The sequence below is a fragment of the Astyanax mexicanus genome, chromosome 11 (assembly GCF_023375975.1).
Source record: "Astyanax mexicanus isolate ESR-SI-001 chromosome 11, AstMex3_surface, whole genome shotgun sequence".
Lineage (NCBI taxonomy): Eukaryota > Metazoa > Chordata > Actinopteri > Characiformes > Acestrorhamphidae > Astyanax > Astyanax mexicanus.
Genome location: NC_064418.1, coordinates 51,233,596 through 51,253,801, shown reverse-complemented (window position 1 = coordinate 51,253,801; position 20,206 = coordinate 51,233,596). Strand labels below are relative to the sequence as shown.

Genomic DNA, 20,206 nt, shown 5'->3' with positions numbered 1-20,206 from the left:
TTTTGCATCTGGAATCTCTCGTTTGCTTCTGCTTCATATTTTGGCTTTTTAGTTTTAATAAAATTATTAAATGACTTGAATTGTGGTTAATCACAGAATAATTTATAGTATTCAACAGCAAATTCCAACATATCAAAAAAGACCTGTTTAAGTTTCAGCTTTTAAGATTTTTTAGCTGATGAGCATCTGAATTATTATTAAAATTATTAGTCATTGCCAGATGATTTATTAATTTTTTCCTGAGAGATGCAGGTAGAACTCACCGAGAACGACGACTCTGATGTTGATGTGCTTCTGTCCGGTTTTGTTCTTGGCGGTGACGGTGTATCTGCCCGAGTGCGTTCTCAAACTCACTGGAACCGTCACGACGGAGGTGGTGTCTGTAGATTCCACCTGAAACGTAATAAAATCCATTAAAACTGAGAATATTTTATAATGTGAATTATATTAATGTTTTAATCTTCCATTAAAACAAACTCAAACTCAAAATTTCAGAATATAAACTGTTGTACCTGAGCTTCTACAGGCAGCGTGTGGAGACGGTCTTTCTTCTCCGTCTTTGCTTTACCATCGAAGTCCCACGTGACCTTTGGAACGGGACGTCCCCTGATGGACACGGGGATTTTGATTGGAGTTCCAGCGCGGATGGAGTAAAGCTCATCAGGAGAAACGTCCAGGAACAGCTTCGGTTCAGCTGCAATAAAACAAATAAAATCACAAGAAATCCAGATTAGAGACGTTTAAACTCATCACATCCTGAGATTATACAGAACAGGTCAAAAGTTTGGACACAGCGTAACGTACAGCGAAACGTACTGCGGATGTCCTCCAATTTTAAGGAAAACAAATGTATGATGCCAATTCAAAAGAAAAAAAAAAAACAAATATGGCAAATATCTATTTTTAAATATACTTGGTTACATTATTATTCTTTGCAGTTATTTAAAAAAAAATTCAGTTTTCAAGTTTCCCCGTCTTTTATTTTTGTGATTTTGTGGATTTCTCTGGATTTCTGTGGATTTTGCTGATAAAGACTTTTGCTTCTGGAATCTCTCGTTTGCTCCTGCTTCAGTTTTTTTTGCTTTTTAGTTTTGGCACAGTTTTCACGGGTGGGCGGGGCTTAAAAGATGGTAGGTCCCACAAAAACACCAAAATAAAAGCAAAAACTGGCAAAATCCAAACTGAAATAATTAAAAAATAACTACAAAGAATAATAGTAACCAATAAAAGTAACCAAATATATTTAAAATGTATATTTGCTACATTTTTTCTCTTTTGGATTTGCAACATTTCTTTTGATTGTTTCAATTTTGATTGCGGATTAATTTTATTTTTTTTGCGGGAAACTTTTGACACAAACTTCATATCATATAGTCTGCTTTAAAAATTAAAAATTGATAAAAATTACTTGTGGTTAATTCTAGTGGGTTGATGGGTAATTTTGCCGGTATTTGTGATTATGTGAAAATAAAGGCAATTTTGATTTTGTTTTTGATTCTGATTCTGATGAGAGTTTAGAGTAAACGGGGAGGGAGGGGGGGTAAAGGGGGGCGGGACGTACTGTGGATGTCCTCCATCAGGACCTCGGTGGTTCTGGGACTGGGCTCGGACTCTCCGATGTCGTTGACGGCGATGATCCTGAAGCGGTACTTCTTCAGCTCCTGCAGGTTGGGGATGGTGAGCTCGGTGGTGGGGTGGAGGTTCTCGGGGTCGTTGACTCTCGCCCACTCGGACGTCCCCTCGTCCTGGATCTCGATGATGTACCCTTTGATGGGACGTCCTCCGTCTTTAGCCGGGGGGGTCCAGGACAGCGTGACGCTGCGCTTGGTTTTATCAGCGATTTCAGGAGCAGCTGGCTGTCCGGGTGGAGCTGTAATACACAAACAGTGCATATTTAAAACAGCATTAAATACTGTATATACATTTTAAATTAATATTAGTAGTATTCTTGAGTTGGGAGGGGCCAAAATATTGAAATATTATATTTAATGGTGTCAATGTGCCCAATGTCTGATATATATACTTATTCTAGAAACTAGAAAAAGAGGGATCTGGTAGGTCTTGCTGGATTTGTAATTATTCTCTATGTTATTTTTAACAATATTTCATATGTATGTATATATCCAAAATGAACAAAAAAAAATTATACCAACAGTATATCAAAAACACTTTAAAATATAAACATGACTTATGTAACTATATGGGCCCTATCTTACTGTAATGGTGGTGCTGTAATACATAAACAAAGCATATTTAACGCAGCATATATATATATATATATATATATAAATATATATAGATTTTTTTTAAGCCACTTAGCAAGACCACAGCAACCACCATGGATACCATAGCAACACCTTGGCAACCACCTAGCAACACCTCAGTAACCACGCGGCAACCTCTTAGCGACACCACATCATTCACCACGTTCACCATAGCAACAACTTGGAAACCATCTAGCAACTGCTTCACAGCGTCAACCAGCAGCTCAGTTTCCTCTGCTGAGAAGAGTTTGTTGAACACGTCCAGGTAGCTGCACCGTTACAATAGCAATCCGACAAAGTTTTATTAATTAAGAGAATTATTACATGACTTTTACTTTGCGTTTCGAGATGCACAAGGTGTACTTTTCCTGTTGTTTCGATAGCAAAGACACACTGACACAATGTCCTAAATCAAGATACACAGTGTAATGTTGCTGATTCTCCTATAGATAAAGCTAAAATAGGGATCTATCTATATACAGTATTTGACACAAAATAAAGTGATGAAATAATATAATAAAATAATGTGATAAACGTACTGATTGGGTCGTCGGCGAAGGCGGATTCGGAGACGGCGCTGGGTGGGCCGATGCCGGCGGCGTTGCAGGCCATGGCCCGGAACTCGTACTCCAGCCCCTCGATGAGACGCGTGACCTGCAGCTCCCAGCCTTTAGTGCCACGCTTGGTCACCATGGCCTTGTTCACTTTAGCCCAATAGGAGGTGCCCTTCTCCCGCTTCTCCAGCCAATAGCCAGTGATCATAGATCCCCCGCAGTCCCGGGGTGGGTCCCACGTCACCAGCATGTGAACTTTAGAGTGCTCAGCGATGGTGACCTTCTCCGGAGGACCAGGCAGAGCGAACGGATCCTTAATATGAACTTCTTCAGTCTCACAGCCGTCGCTGATCCCGTACTTATTCTCAGCTTTTACTCTGAACTGATACTTCCCTCCTGTTTCAAGCTCCCAAACCTGCAGATACAAACAAGAAATATAAAAATGTTTAGGTTAAATTCAGCTTAAAGAAGTATTAAAGATTTTATATATACAGCGCTTTAAAAAAATAAGAGAGCACTTAAAATGATGAGTTTCTTTGATTTTACCAAATAAAAAAAAAACTCTGGAATATAATCAAGAGGAAGATGGATGATCAGTAAAAACTGAAAACTGTGATTAAAAACCAGGATTATTCCAGCAAATATTGATTTCTGAACTCTTAAAACTTTATAAATATGAACTTGTTTTCTTTGCATGTTAAAAGTGTACAGGCTAATAGTTAAAGCAGTCAAAAAGTATATATAAATTACTAGAATAATAGTACTAAAATGTAATAAAATAAAAGGACGAAATGAACTAAAACAGTTATTTTATTATAAGTTATTATAAAGTGATACACATTCTGAAACAAATCACCCAGCTCTAATTTTAATCATTTTCTTTAAGTTTAATCTATAATTCACTCACCCCTAACTTCCTCTCAACCACGGCGTTATTCACCACGACCCACTCAGCCTTCTCCACCTCCTCCACGTTCAGATCTTTCTTCTCCACGATGTAGTTGGTGAGCTCACTGCCCCCGATATCCAGCGGGGCGTCCCACGCCAGGTGACAGGACTCGGCGCGGATGTTGGATACGGTGAGGTTTCTTGGTGGCGTTGGGCGATCTGATATAATAAATAAAAAAACAGAAAACGGAACAATCAGAAGACTATTTTTTCTTAGTTTTTTATCATTTTATTTCTATTTTCCATTTTCTTTCCAATTTACACAACCAATTACCCAACCCACTCATTAGGACTCCTCCCCCCATCACTAGTGATGCTTCAACACCAGGAGGGTTAAGAAGACCAGCACACGTCTCCTCCGATACATGTGAAGTCAGACTCCGCCTCTGTTTGAGCTGCTGATGATGTAGCATTACCGAGTAGCATCACAGCGCTAACGCTCGGAGGAAATCGCAGAGACTCGGTTCTGATACATCAGCTCACAGATACAGCCTTGTGCTGATCCACATCACCCTAGGAGTGATGAGGGGAAAGAGAGAGCGCCATCTACTGTACTGTACTGTACCCACCCAGAGAGAGAGAGCAAGACCAACTGTGCTCTTGTGTAATCTACATGACCAGGATTCGAACTGGCGATCTCCCAAACAAAGTGGCAGCATCTTGGACTGCTGGTGCCCATCAGAAGAGTATATTATATCTGAACACTATAAATTATAGATTATTTTTTATTTATTTTTTTTTATTTTATATTCTATATATATACAATTAAAGTTAATAATAATATCACTATTACTACTGGTTCAGATATTCCTTTATTCCTTTATTTATTATTGCACAATTACCTGAATAATATTTATGCTTTTTACGTCTTACATCTGCACACCATGCATCTGTCTGTCTGTCTATCTATCTAGCTGTCTGTCTGTCTAGCTGTCTATCTTTCTGTCTATCTATAGAAGCACTGGATGTTTGATGACTCAGACTCACCGAGCACCTCTACGGTGATGGAGTGGCTGAGTGTTCCGAGGCGGTTGGAGGCGGTGACGGTGTAGGTTCCTTTATCCAGTCTGGCGATGGCGGGGATGCTGAGTTTGGTGTGTTCGGTGAGTCGGTCCATCTCTTTGGTTTCGATCAGGACTCTCTCGGTGGATTTTGGAATCACGACGTCGTCCTTCAGCCACTCGACCTTCGGCATGGGGAGACCGGTGATCTCAGCCGGCATCTCGATCGGCTCGTTCTTACGCACTCGGATCAGATCTCCCTTAAAGTGCTTCAGCATGTGCAGAGACGGAGGAACTGTAGAAATAATAATAAAAACAGAAGAGCTGAGTTTTAACACATGAAAATGTCCAGACCAAGATAGCAGATAGCTACTCCTTACATTTTAATAAAAACTCGTTACTCCTGTTTAACTTCAGCTGGTTTTCAATCCGGCTTCTCATCGTTCAATAAAACCCCTATCCAGATAAATCTCTCCATCCAGATAGAGTGAATCTGATTGTGATTGGATGTAGAGTAGAAACATATACCATTCCCACTCCCTATTGGTTTATACTGTGATCCATCACACCTGCACACGTCACCCCCCCCCCCACACACACACACACAGTAAGAACATAGCAGACGTATGTAGTCTAGTATGAAGATGATCTGTGCAGAGACTCAAGAGAATTCCAGATAAACTCCAGCCCAACTAAACTTCTTTAATATATTTATATTACTCTGTATATAAAATACATTCATTTTAATAAAAGCATATATGCAGCTGAAACAGTAGGGAGGAGCCCTAGTGCAAAATCCCACATTATATTATCAACATTAACATTTTAATATTTGAACATTATAGTCATTATAGCTTTTAGAACAATGTGTTTTGGGGGAGGGGGGTAATTGTGCACTATATGACTCTGTGGGCGTGGCCTAAGCTTTTGTTCTTAATGGCTTTATTTTATTTTTTCTCCTTACATTGTTTTTACTTTTATACTTTAAGTAGTTTTGAATCCAGTACTTTTTAAACACTTTTAACTAAAGAGTAAAAGAGTAAAAAAGAACTGAACTTCACCCACACACACACCCAGTCAGCCCACAGAGGCTGACATGACTTTATTTGCTGCACTCTTAAAAACTATAAACTCTACCTCAGTAACTGCTGTGATTATATATGTTCTATATGTTACAGTATGTTACACATCTCTGCACCTTATCCCCACTATACACTTTATTATACCGTATCGGTACTGCACTGTCCTGTCTTTAAATTGTCTCGTCTTTTGTATTTATTGTATTTATTGTTATTTAGTGTTATAATTTTATAATTTTATGTTGCACTGTCGTCACTCCTGCACTTTATGTTGTCTATTGCTTGTGGTTCTATGTTGCACCATGGTTCCGGAGGAACGTAATTTCATCACACTGTGTACCTGTACCTCTTGACTCTTGACTTGACTTGAAAAGCTTCTTTAACTTCTACAGAAGTATTTTATTAAACTCTAGTATCTATACTTCTACCTACAGAGTAATGATTGGAGATACAGCTTTTCACACCTTTGTTGTGATGTTTGGTAGAATGTAGTCAATTTTGTGAGTTTTTTTTTCAGGTGTTGTGTTTGAGACGCATTTCAGCACAACACCTGTTCTGTCTTTTTCTTCTTCTATTGTTTAATAAGTGACGAAACCAAAGTGAAAACTAAAACTGAACGAACCTTCATCGTCCTGGATCACTACAGTGAGTGGGATGGACGGGTCGCTCTCTCCGATGCTGTTCACGGCTTTGGCGCGGAACTCGTACATGTGCAGCTCGTCCAGGTTCTCTACAGTCAGAGTCAGAGCCGTGACCTTCTCCTCAGTGCAGGGCTGGAAGGCGGGATGGTCCTGACGCTTCTTCTCGATGATGTAGCCGATGATCGGGCTTCCACCGTCGTTACGAGGCGGTCTCCAGGTGAGGGTAATGGAAGACTTGGTTCTCTCAGAGTAGTGGAACTTCTCGGGGGAGGTGGGTGGAGCTAACAGAAGAAGAACGACACGTTTAATATTGATTGGTTGATTTAGAGTTGGCTTATGATGATGTATTGGTTTAGAAGCTACACTGTAAAAAAAAGTTATCATTTTGCTTTGACACAGTAAAGCTGTAAATACGTACAATTTTACTTTTATTTAACTTAACTGAGTTTTGTTCACACAATATAGGTATTCTCAACATAATAAGCATATTTTTATAGAACTGCCAATACTGACATCATAATACTGTGGCAGCATAAGAGTGAAAAAGCTCCAAGCCAACATACTGTGATCACCAGCAACACAGAATAAAGGTTACTTGTTCTTACAGCCTACAACACTAAGACCTGACAAACAACACATATATTATATATTACACTAATGCAAGGCTAGGATAAGCAAGTTAGCTTTGGGCAACTGACACAAACACAAAGATGATCAGTAAGAGAGAGGTCACACCCAATATGCAAATATACTGTGGCTAGGAGCCAATGGGAAAGCTGTATGAACCAACACTGATGAAAGAGCATTGGCACATGTGTAGTATACAGTACTAAAACGTTGGTTCAACAAATATGTAAGCTTTCAGGTTAAAGTTCTCTGAATTTGATAATATTATAAAATTAGTTCTCTTGACTAAAACACAAAATCACTTTTTTTAGTGTGTAGATGCATTTAGCTGGACTGAGTGGCAAAACTTTCTACTACATGTTTTTGTTTTTTTTACATGTTTTTAGGGGTTAAATGGTCAAATCGACAATGAAACTGTTCAATTTTGGGCTCAAATTGAAGAAAGTTGGACTCAACAGTGATTCATTGAAATGATCGAAAAACTAAGAGTCTGTGAACATCGATATGGTTCTGAGTCTTTCTAATTCTGAAGCACTGCACTTAGCTCTAAAGTTTTTTGCCGCTCAGTGTTCAGTAAATATAAACACTATGTCTCTTACCGAGTGGATCCACCGCCCGGATCGGCCCCAGGTCAACTGGAGGACCACAGCCGTACTTGTTCTTGGCCACGACCCTGAAGATGTACTCCTGCCCCTCGATAATCCCCACGATTTCACACTTAGAGGAAGGAGTCTCGATGGGCTGTCTCCAGGTGTGCATCTTAGGTTCCCTCCTTTCAATAATGAATCCGGTCACATCACTGCCGCCGTCGTCATCCGGATCACCCCAGTTCAGCATCATCAGCTTCCTCGTCACCACAACAGGCTTCAGGTCCACCACCGGCCCGGGAACATCTGAACACAGGACGTCACAAAAATCAATTATTATTATTTTTCAAAGAATACAAGTAATTCAGTAGAATATAGCAATTTGGGAAAAATATCTAACTGCGATTTTTCTACAGAATTTTGCGATAACGATTTAAATTGTGATTAGTTTTAAACCATTTTAACCTTAAAACCTGTATTAGTGGTTAAGATATCATATCTATCAAATTATCTAATTATAAGCTTCTTACCATATATATAACTATATGATGAGTCAAATATAAATATTAAGATATTGTCACACCAGCCACGGCTCATCCTGCGCCTCCTGTCATTACCGCTCTGAGTGTGGGAGCGACTGTGAGCCCTTGGACTACAATCCCCCTATTAAACCCGATTAAACCCTAATAAACCCTATTAAACCCGATTAAACCCTAATAAACCCGATTAAACCCTAATAAACCCTATTAAACCCTATTAAACCCGATTAAACCCTAATAAACCCGATTAAACCCTATTAAACCCTATTAAACCCGATTAAACCCTAATAAACCCGATTAAACCCTAATAAACCCTATTAAACCCTATTAAACCCGATTAAACCCTATTAAACCCAATTAAACCCTAATAAACCCGATTAAACCCTAATAAACCCTATTAAACCCAATTAAACCCTATTAAACCCGATTAAACCCTAATAAACCCGATTAAACCCTAATAAACCCTATTAAACCCTATTAAACCCGATTAAACCCGATTAAACCCTAATAAACTCGATTAAACCCTAATAAACCCTATTAAACCCTATTAAACCCGATTAAACCCTAATAAACCCGATTAAACCCTAATAAACCCTATTAAACCCGATTAAACCCTAATAAGCCCGATTAAACCCTAATAAACCCTATTAAACCCGATTAAACCCTATTAAACCCGATTAAACCCTAATAAACCCGATTAAACCCTAATAAACCCTATTAAACCCTATTAAACCCGATTAAACCCTATTAAACCCGATTAAACCCTATTAAACCCGATTAAACCCTAATAAACCCGATTAAACCCTAATAAACCCGATTAAACCCTAATAAACCCTATTAAACCCTATTAAACCCGATTAAACCCTATTAAACCCGATTAAACCCTAATAAACCCGATTAAACCCTAATAAACCCTATTAAACCCTATTAAACCCAATTAAACCCTATTAAACCCGATTAAACCCTATTAAACCCGATTAAACCCTAATAAACCCGATTAAACCCTAATAAACCCTATTAAACCCTATTAAACCCAATTAAACCCTAATAAACCCGATTAAACCCTATTAAACCCGATTAAACCCTAATAAACCCGATTAAACCCTAATAAACCCGATTAAACCCTAATAAACCCGATTAAACCCTAATAAACCCGATTAAACCCTATTAAACCCTATTAAACCCGATTAAACCCTATTAAACCCGATTAAACCCTAATAAACCCGATTAAACCCTAATAAACCCTATTAAACCCAATTAAACCCTATTAAACCCGATTAAACCCTAATAAACCCGATTAAACCCTATTAAACCCGATTAAACCCTAATAAACCCGATTAAACCCTAATAAACCCGATTAAACCCTAATAAACCCGATTAAACCCTAATAAACCCGATTAAACCCTATTAAACCCGATTAAACCCTAATAAACCCTATTAAACCCTAATAAACCCTATTAAACCCGATTAAACCCTAATAAACCCGATTAAACCCTAATAAACCCTATTAAACCCTATTAAACCGGATTAAACCCTATTAAACCCGATTAAACCCTAATAAACCCGATTAAACCCTAATAAACCCTATTAAACCCTATTAAACCCTATTAAACCCGATTAAACCCTATTAAACCCGATTAAACCCTAATAAACCCGATTAAACCCTAATAAACCCTATTAAACCCAATTAAACCCTATTAAACCCGATTAAACCCTAATAAACCCGATTAAACCCTATTAAACCCGATTAAACCCTAATAAACCCGATTAAACCCTAATAAACCCGATTAAACCCTATTAAACCCGATTAAACCCTAATAAACCCGATTAAACCCTATTAAACCCGATTAAACCCTAATAAACCCGATTAAACCCTATTAAACCCGATTAAACCCTAATAAACCCGATTAAACCCTATTAAACCCGATTAAACCCTATTAAACCCGATTAAACCCGATTAAACCCTAATAAACCCGATTAAACCCTATTAAACCCGATTAAACCCTAATAAACCCGATTAAACCCTATTAAACCCGATTAAACCCTAATAAACCCGATTAAACCCTATTAAACCCGATTAAACCCTAATAAACCCGATTAAACCCTATTAAACCCGATTAAACCCTATTAAATTCTATTAGTTCTCACCCATAACGTCGACTCTGGTCCAGGCGGATTTGATGCCGCTGGGGTTGGCTGCAGTGATCTGGTATTTGCCGCTGTCGCTCCTGTTAGCAGCTTTAATGATGATGGTGCTGTCCTGTCCGACCTCCTCGATCTCCACGCGCTCTTTATTAGGAGCAGCGTCGTCCTTCGTCCAGGTGAGAGACGGTTTCGGTCTCCCGGTCACTCGAGCCGGAATCCTCAACATCTCCCCGGCTAACACAGTAATACCAGCTTTCATCGCCAGACCCAGATCAATTACAGGAGGCTCTGTTACAGAGAAATAACAGGACAGATATAAAAATACAGTTATACATTCTTTATCCTGTTATACAGTCCTTTATATACAATTAGAACACAATCTTCACAATCCATTGGGCTTGTGGTAATATGTTCAATTATTACTTATTACCTATATGTATTTTTATATTGTTTTTTTATGCAATGTAAAGCGTCTTTGAGTTTCCTGAAAAGCTCTATAAAAATAAAATGTATTGTTGTTATTATTATTATTATTATTATTATTATTATTATTATTATTATTATTATTATTACTTATTTTAAAGTCCCTGAAATGAGGAGACTTTGTAGAAAAATGGTTGCAGTTCCTAAACGCTTAACCCTCCTGTTACTGTTCTGTTCTGGGTTAAATTGACCTGTTTTAAAGTTTTAAGATCTAGGAAAAATAGTTACAAGTATTTTTGTTTTTTCCAGCATTAAACTTCTTCTGCTTTCCTTAATGAGTGTAATAATTAACATATACTATAAAAATTCATAGTATATTTATCTCACATGTTTGCAACCACCCTCTGCAAAAACTAAACTAAAACTAAAACTAAAACTAAAAATTGCAATGTTAAGTTTCGATGTTACTGTATTTAAAACTATTGTGTTTGAATGATCCTAATTGAAGCATTACCTGTTAGAGGTAAGGAACACCACTGCACTAAATATTGATAGAATAGTAATAGTAATTAGTAATTAAATATTCACATTGATTTTTTTAGAGTTTTTCTCTTTTGGTTTTTGGCATCTTTTGGATAATACAAAATGCACCGGGTCAAACTGACTCAGGAACACCTTTACTATTCCTGATAATTGAGTCTAACAGGAGATTCATATTAGCTTCATATTTTTGTTTAAAGCCTTAAATTAAAACTGAAAGTTTATGTTTTAACAGATCCAGTGTGGTGGCATGCACGAAACAAATCATGAAGATTGTGTTACTGTCTAAATATTTATAAATATCTATATTTCAAGTCTTATTCTGTAAGAACGAGTGATGGTTTGAGGGTCATACCTGCAGGATTCCTCACAATGACGGCGTCGGTGATTCCAGGAGCTCCTTCACCAGCGCAGTTAACGGCCACGACTCGCACCACGTATTTACCGCCCTCTCTAACCCCGAACACGGTGAAGGCGTTGGTCTTCCAGGGTCTCTCTGTGGCTCGGGACCAGTCCTTAGTGCCGGCGATGAGTTTATCTACATGATATCCGAAGATATCGGCGCCTCCGTTATCTGCAGGAGGATCCCACTCTACATCTATAGAGTGATCTGTGGTGTCCACGATACGCGGAATAGGAGGACCTGGCGGCACTGAAAGAGATACGGGTTTAAATTAGATTAAAAGTGTTTAGAGAACACGATCCAACAGCAATCCAAAACTCCTGGTTTTAGAGCACAATAATCAATAATTGATTGTGGTGACGGACAGTTCTGGTGGAAACAGGAGAGTTGAGGTGATCATTGAATTTTGCGTGATTTGATCAGTCGTGGTTTTATGTTTTTTGGATACAATCCGGGTTAGCACCCGAACATCCCTTTCAGACAGCTTCCTCTTACAGCATCCACAGTTAATCCTGTTGGATGTGGTTGGTCCTTCTTGGTGGTATGCTGACATTACCCTGGATACCGTGGCTCTTGATGCATCACAAAGACTTGCTGTCTTGGTCACAGATGCTCCAGCAAGACGTGCACCAACAATTTGTCCTCGTTTGAACTCTGGTATGTCTCCCATAATGTTGTGTTCATTGTAATATTTAGAGCAGAACTGTGCTCTTACCCTGATAATTGAACCTTCACACTCTGCTCTTACTGGTGCAATGTGCAATTAATGAAGATTGAACACCAGGCTGCTCCAATTTAGTCATGAAACCTAAAATCCCACACTAAAATGATGACAGGTGTTTCAGTTTCATTCTCCAACCCCTGTATATATATATAAACAACTAAGAGACCACTGAAAGATTACGAGTTTCTTTGATTTTACCAGAGCTCTTTATATAGTTATACAGTATAATCAGACTTACAGATTGGAGCCTGGGCCGTCTTGGGTTCAGAAGGTGGGCTGAACTTTCCAGGTCCAGCCAGGTTCTCTGCACAGACCCTGAAGATGTAGGTCAGGCCCTCCAGCAGACCCTCCACCTGTATCTCCAGCTCGTTGACGATGCTGCGGTTAACTCTCGCCCAGTGTGTGCTGTTAATCTCACGCTTCTCCACCCAGTACCCCTGGATGGGGCTGCCGTTGTCGTTGGGTTCGTTCCATGTGACCACCATGCTGTTGGCTGTGACGTCTGTGATCTCAGGCTTCTCTGGAGCCTCTGGTGGATCTGCAGTGTGAAAAAACAGTAAAAAAGTGTGAATAATAACATTAGAGAGCCCCTAATGCTTTCCCCTAGTGAAAAACTGTAGATTAAAGTATATTAAAGCATTATTATACTATAGTACTATAGTGTTCTTGTAGCCACATTATTAATAATCAGTATATTTAAAGAGTGCTAAAAAGGAACACCATTTTTTTTGTTTCTTTTTATACTTTAATTGTATAAAAATAGTAAAAAAGTCTTACTTAAATTGTGTAAAAAGTGTACTTAACTGTACTAAAATGATACTATTTTAAATATACTTAAGTAACTACTTTACGTACTGTATTTAACACCATATTGTTTAAATATGTTTACAGTAAAATTATAATACATTTAATAATGAGTATTACAACTGTACCACTATTTACTATTCATCGGGTATATTAGAGTATATGTACTAAGAATTGATGTTAAATATATGTAATCTATATTTACATTAGAGTACAAATATACATGTTTTTTTGTTCCTGTCTTTTACTAGAAGTAGCACACTTCTAAATATATATATATACTTGGTTGGGTATAAAAATATATATTTGAATATACTGTACTGCAATTTTTAGCGTGTTACAAATTAACTTTACATTTTTTACATTAAAATTAGTAGTAGTAATTTAATTTACTTTCTAAAACATGATAAGATACATTGTACCAAAAAATGTCTTATTTGGAATTTTTTTTGAAGTATTTTAGATGTTTTTCAGAAATATATTGAATTACATTAAACTAAAAAAGTGTACTTTATAGTAGTCTATTTTTACACTTTTAAAATACACTATATTGTACTTTTTAAAAAGGATTTACTAAAGTTTACTTTCAAACGTTCGATGAAAGCATAATATTAATGTACTTTTAATATATTGTAAACTAAGTATATAAATCTGTTACAATTAAGTATATTTTTTATTCACCAGGGTTTAAAACTGATCAGGAATCTCAGAATAAAAAGGTGAATATAATTTTCTAAAGCATGAACTTTCTGATTCTGAAGGAAAATGCTTGAGTATAAATTACCGAACGGGTTCTTGGCGATGACGGGTTTGGAGATGCAGGGTCTTCCAGCGCCGAATCGGTTCTCGGCGGTAACACGGAAGATGTATTCCTTTTTCTCGATGAGTTTCGTTACCGGATACTTGCAGCCTCTGAGGGTCGAGGTCACCGTCACCCAGCCGAGCTCAGCCTTAGAGTTATCTTTTCTCTCCAACACGTAATTCAGAATTTCACTTCCACCGTCGTCTACAGGAGGATCCCACTTACAGAGCAGAGAATCCTTCCTCACCTCCTCAAACCTCAAGTTGATTGGGGGTCCGGGAGTATCTGCAATATAGAAAACCCAGCAAACACTTTAGTCTGAGATTAAAATGATAAAAAAAAATATTAAAAAGTTTCACAAACTTTACGGAACCCTTTATTTAGTAGTACAATACAGCATCGCTTACTGCCGTGTTCAGAAGGTAGATTACTTTTTATTTATATTGAAATGTAGTTCCAGTATTTAGTTTAGCATCTTTCCTCTTTCCAGGTTGTTAAGTGTGGAATATGGAGCTAGACTAGCGTTTATTTCCTCCATTTAAACTCTTTAAACTAAGCATGTTACGATATTTAAAATAAAAATAAAAAAACATCAATTATACTAAAGTAGCATAACACACTATACTATTATAATTCTCACATAATATTGCTGCGATTAAAGCAATTGATTGATTATTAAAGGAGCATTAAGGAAAATATTTTCTGTATTAACTACAGAAATAACATGATCAGGATATACAGTATCATCGGATATTAAGGAAACATGCTGGCTTCAGCCAGTATTTTCTTATTGGAACTGTGCGGTATGTTGCAGAAAATTGTATGAATTGTGGCCTACGAATCTGCCCACCACCTTTCCCCTAGCCCCATTTCCACACTAAGGGTTGCCAGGCATAGAGCACAACAGTACACAAATAGTAAAATGCTGCAGTCATGGAAACGGGCGATCTGGCTATTTTCCTGCTGATCTGGTAATCACTGATCTTCAGTTAAGTTGCTGAGCATAGCAGGATAATTCAGTTTGATCGATCTGTTCTGATGAATCCTTTTATTTGTTATTTTATCAATAACATCAATTTTTATATTTATTTATAGAAGACACAGGAAGTAATCTTACCGAGGACGTTGACCTCGCAGATGGCAGAAGCAACACCGTGATCGTTCTCCACCTTGATGGTGAAGACGCCGTGATCTCCTCTGATGACGTCTTTAACGATGATGAAGGATTCGCCCCTCCTGGCGTTATCGATGGAGAGACGCTCGTTAAGAGAGGGATGGTACTCCTCCTCCGGCTCTTCGGGTTCTTCTGCCACCGGTTCCTTCTCCTTCTTCTCCTCCTCTTTCTTCTCTTCCTCTTTCTTCTCCTCCTTTTTCTCCTCCTCCTTCTTCTCCTCTTCTTTCTTCTCCTCCTCCTTCTTCTCTTTGTCCTCTTCCTTCTTTTCCTCCGTCTTTTCTTTCTCCTCCTCCTTCTTCTCTGGTTCTTTCTCCTTCTTCTTCTTCATGGGTTTCTCCGGTCTCTTCTTCAGAGCTTCTGGTCTGATGGTTGAGTTGTTCCTCATCCAGGTGATTTCTGGGTAGGGGAATCCGGAGATGTAGGCGGTGAGACGGATCTCTTCACCTCTCTTCACGCTCAGGCCGGACTGGAGGCTTCCGCTGAGGAACACTTTGGGACGATCTTAAAAACAGAGAAACCACAAAAATGTGTTAAAAAATGTATAAAAATGTATTAAAATTAGTTTTAAGTTCTGCCTATTGTGCAATTTCCTTTCTTTTATCTCCAATTGTGTATATTATAAGTATATTCACATCAGCTCCTACCTTGTTGTTTTACAGTAAATACGCATAGTTAAAAAAATAATAATAATAATATCAAATAATACCAATTTTTAGTGCTTTAGCTATTCTCGTAAATAAGCTTTTTTTGTTTCTATATAACAACTGTATTTAGCTTACGTATATCAATAACAAACAGCATTATTGTGAGCTTTTAAATACTTCTATTTTTAGGGAGTACTGTTAATTTCTATTCTAACATATTGCTCGCAATATAAGTTGCACTTCAAATCCTTTAATTTGACCAAAAATCATCAGTGTAGCTTATGTATGAATTCTACCGATCAGGTATTAAGGAGCAGTAAAGCTACTCTAAACGCTGAAGTACAGAGTTATACAGGAGTTTTTAGTGAAGTTTCTCCAGCACTAAGGCTGGAGCAGCGTTAGCATTAGCTACTAACGACACTAAGCGCTAGGTTTTTTTCCTGTTCATAGGTTTGAGTATTATCAAACTGTAAGTATGCTTCTAACCCTGGCTAGCACTGCTGGAGCAGCATTAGCATTACCCGTTAACTGTGCTAAGCACTAGTTAGCTCTTTTGCCTTTCAGAGGAGAGTATTTTAGACTGTAGTCTGCAGTGTGTTTACAGTCTGTGTTAAAACAAGCTACATGGGAATAACCACTAGCTAATATCGCCCTGGCTTATCAAAACAGGGCACTCAGGGTTGTGTTAGTAATTAGCCGCTAATGCTAGTGCTAATGCTAATTCTCCAGCCTTTTTTTTGTTTACTGTAAATAAACAGAAGTGCTTTATTCACCCAAATTAACAGATTTCAGGAGAGAAATCTGTGTTTGACTTTAAAATAAAGTCTTTTTAATTTTTTTTATATTTCATTACAGTTTTGTTTACTTAGCTTTGCTTTACCTAACTTAGTTAGGTCTAATTCAGCGTCGAGATCTGCAGAAAGTTCCTTATAGTGTCTCTTAAAATGAGCCTTATAATCCGGTTCACCTTATTTATGAAAATAGATCAGAAAATAGATTTTATTAATCGTGCGCCTTATAGTGCGAAAAATACGGTAATTAAATTCTACTTTCTGTTCGTTCCTCACTAAAAGCAAGTGAATATCCAGTACGTACCGACGGCGTCGGTGGCTTTGATCATGGGCGTGCTGCGTGAGGGTTCGCTGATGCCGGCGGCGTTCTCCGCCCGCACTCTGAACTGGTACTCCTTGCCCTGTTTCAGCCCTTTCACCGTGTAGGATAAGACCGGGACCAGGAAGTCGTTGCATCTGGTGAATTTCTCCTCTCCTTTCATCATCTTCTCCAGGATGTAGCCCATGATCTTGGATCCGCCGTCATACATCGGCGGCTTCCAGGTGAGGGTGACGGACTCGGAGGTAGGGTTGTGGGTTTCAACGTCAGTGGGTGGATCAGGTGGATCTGTAAATTTAGATCAAACAAAAAAAATCAGCTTAAAAATGAGCAAACTTACAAATCTGGACTATATTTGACAAAATCTGCAAAAACAAATATATTAATAAAAAAACAGGGTGTCTGGTAGGTCCTTTTTTGGCTTTTACTGGTTACCTAAGCAACCCTGGTGCTGCTAATGGTGCTGATGCGAGAGCTACGCTACTGCGAACATGGAGATATCAGAACTCAGCAAACTCTTTATCTAAAAGCCTTTATCTGCTCATTTAGGCATTGTTAAACCAAACAAACACCCAGTGAGATTGGATAGCAACCAAGCCCTCGCTAAAATCTCCAGGTTCATTCATTAAAAAAAGAGATAGCACCACAATGCACGTCTTAAAAGTACTTTTAAGAATGCCTGGTGCAATTACACACTCTAACTAGGGGTAGCATAGACATATCCAAGCCCTTATATTATGGTAATATATGGAAATATAATTCAATGAAGATGTATTCAGATCTAAAGTCAACTGCAGTCAACTGCACAATTTTCATTTTTAAAATCACAATGGAAAATTAAGATTTAAAGTTAAAGATGCTGAAGGTGAGTAAAACGTTTTTTTTTTATTGACTGCACAAGGAAGATATTTTATCTCAATTGTATCGTATTCCTTTTTATTTCATTTTTGAAATATCCATGTTAAAAGTATATCTGACGTATTGGTTTGCGTTGTCAATCAGCCTTAAAAACAGCTGAAATAAATAAATGAAATAATTTATCGATTTCCTGAGTCTTGTTCGCTTTAATTATGAAAAAAAAAAGACGACTAATCGACTCCTTTTTTGAACAGCTAGTAGACCAGTAAAAAATACCAGTCGTGTAACACTCGACTCAGTAAATGAGACTCACGTTTCTGGTCCTCGGCGATCACAGGGTTGCGCAGCTCGATGAACTCTCCGCCGCCGATCTTGTTGACGGCTCTGACTCTGAAGTAGTACTCTCCGTTCTGGATCAGGTCCTTCACCGGCCAGCTGACCTTATTCTCTCCGGACATGACGTTAACGTAGGTCCTGCGTCCCGCCTCTCTGCGCTGCAGGACGTAGTGCAGGACCGGACTGCCCCCGTCGTAATCCGGAGGATCCCAGGACACTTTACAGGAGCTCTTAGTGATCTCACTCGCCACGATCTCCTTACACGGACCAGGAAGACCTGAAGAGATCAAACACGACATCATCAATATCATTAATATTAAACCACGAGAGTTGTGATTGAGTTGAGATTGAGTTGTGATTGAGTTGAGATTGAGTTGTGATTGAGTTGAGATTGAGTTGTGATTGAGTTGTGATTGAGTAGTTTTATAATAAATAATTGTAGTGAATAAACGAAACGTACCGATGACTTTAACGTTGAGATTGAGTTGTTTAATAGTAAATAATCGTATATAATAAATGAATAATAACCGTACCGATAACTTTAAGGTTGATTTTGAGTTGAGATTGAGTTGTGATTGAGTAGTTTTATAGTAAATAATGGTATATAATTAATGAATGGTACCGATGACTTTAACGTTGAGATTGAGTAGTTTTATATTAAATAATAGTATATAATAAATGAATATGAATGGTACCGATGACTTTAAGGTTGATTTTGAGTTGAGATTGAGTTGTGATTGAGTTGAGATTGAGTTGTGTTTGAGTTGTTTTATAGTAAATAATGGTATATAATAAATGAATGGTACCGATGACTTTAACGTTGAGATTGAGTTGAGATTGAGTTGTGTTTGAGTTGTTTTATAGTAAATAATGGTATATAATTAATGAATGGTACCGATGACTTTAACGTTGATGGTTCCGCTGGTGGCTCCGAGGCTGTTCTCCAGCGTAACTTTGTACTGGCCGGCGTCGGCGTGCAGGCTGCTGGGGATCTCCAGGTGGCAGGAGGTGTACTCTGATCTGAAGGAGGTTCGATCGTCCGCCTTCATCTCCTTCCCGTCTTTATGCCAGGTGATCTTCGGAGACGGAACCGCCTTAAACGGAATCGGGAGGTGCAGCTTCTCGCCCTCCACCACCACCAGGTCCTGAGTCTGGAAATCCAGCGTGGGGTTACCTGCAGAGGAACACAATCACACAGTTTATTATTATTATTATTATTATTATTATTTTATTTATTTAACATTGCCTAAAACTATTTATTGAGCATCCGTATCAAAACTATGTACATCCAGGGAATTTATTCGCATACCAGAATACCCAGAGAAGGAAATAGATTCCTAATTCCTGTTACTTTCAATTCCTGTTACTCTAAAAAGTAACAGGAGTGAGTGCCAGTAACAGGAATTATTTTTTTTGTCGTAAATAAAAATTATTTGAACATGCAGTCAATCATTACTTTAAAATAAAGAATTTCTTGAGAGAAAATTAAAGAAATTGGTGTATTTTCTTTTAATCATGCTTTTTAAATGTCACACGAGTTTCGACAAATTAAGTAAAGCTGCCTGTGTTACATATATAAATAAATAAGTTATTTATAGAATAAAAATAAAAATAGTTCCCATCTTTATATTACCTTATATTACCTTAAACAAACCAGGGTTACATCATTAGCTTAAATTACATATGAAATGTTTCTCTGTTTGTATATTTCTAACAAATTATCTGGTTTTATTTCTAAAAAATACTTTGTCCATTTGTTCCAGTGTTTCTAAATAAATCCATACTTATATTTACTGAGTTTTGAGTCAGAGCTTTTTTACTGGCTGCTAAAAGAACAGCCAATATAGCAAACAATTATTAATTTAAAGGGAAACAGTCTAAAGGGAACTCCATTCCAATATATCCAATTTTTATACATATATTTGGAGACCCCAATATAGATGATAGTGGTTTGCTTCTTGACAGCCTCATTTCTAATAACGTTTTTCCAGCTTAATTCTCCT

The 20,206-nt window shown here is 37.8% G+C and overlaps 1 protein-coding gene across 1 annotated transcript in view; it reads right to left on the bottom strand.

Moving 5' to 3' along the window:
* The window catches only part of ttn.2 (titin, tandem duplicate 2), a 285,809-nt gene that overhangs the window by 81,024 nt on the left and 184,579 nt on the right, over nt 1–20,206 (bottom strand). Inside the window, exons 152-167 of the mRNA XM_049484655.1 lie at nt 19,099–19,377; nt 18,181–18,480; nt 16,995–17,297; nt 15,199–15,756; nt 14,064–14,366; nt 12,714–13,013; nt 11,704–12,000; nt 10,389–10,673; nt 7,714–8,007; nt 6,469–6,768; nt 4,754–5,062; nt 3,726–3,925; nt 2,804–3,233; nt 1,562–1,870; nt 513–694; nt 264–393 (exon numbers count right to left, since the gene is read on the bottom strand). Of these exons, the coding sequence (XP_049340612.1) occupies nt 264–393; nt 513–694; nt 1,562–1,870; nt 2,804–3,233; nt 3,726–3,925; nt 4,754–5,062; nt 6,469–6,768; nt 7,714–8,007; nt 10,389–10,673; nt 11,704–12,000; nt 12,714–13,013; nt 14,064–14,366; nt 15,199–15,756; nt 16,995–17,297; nt 18,181–18,480; nt 19,099–19,377 (4,779 nt within the window). The remainder of the gene's footprint in view (nt 1–263; nt 394–512; nt 695–1,561; nt 1,871–2,803; nt 3,234–3,725; nt 3,926–4,753; nt 5,063–6,468; nt 6,769–7,713; nt 8,008–10,388; nt 10,674–11,703; nt 12,001–12,713; nt 13,014–14,063; nt 14,367–15,198; nt 15,757–16,994; nt 17,298–18,180; nt 18,481–19,098; nt 19,378–20,206) is intronic.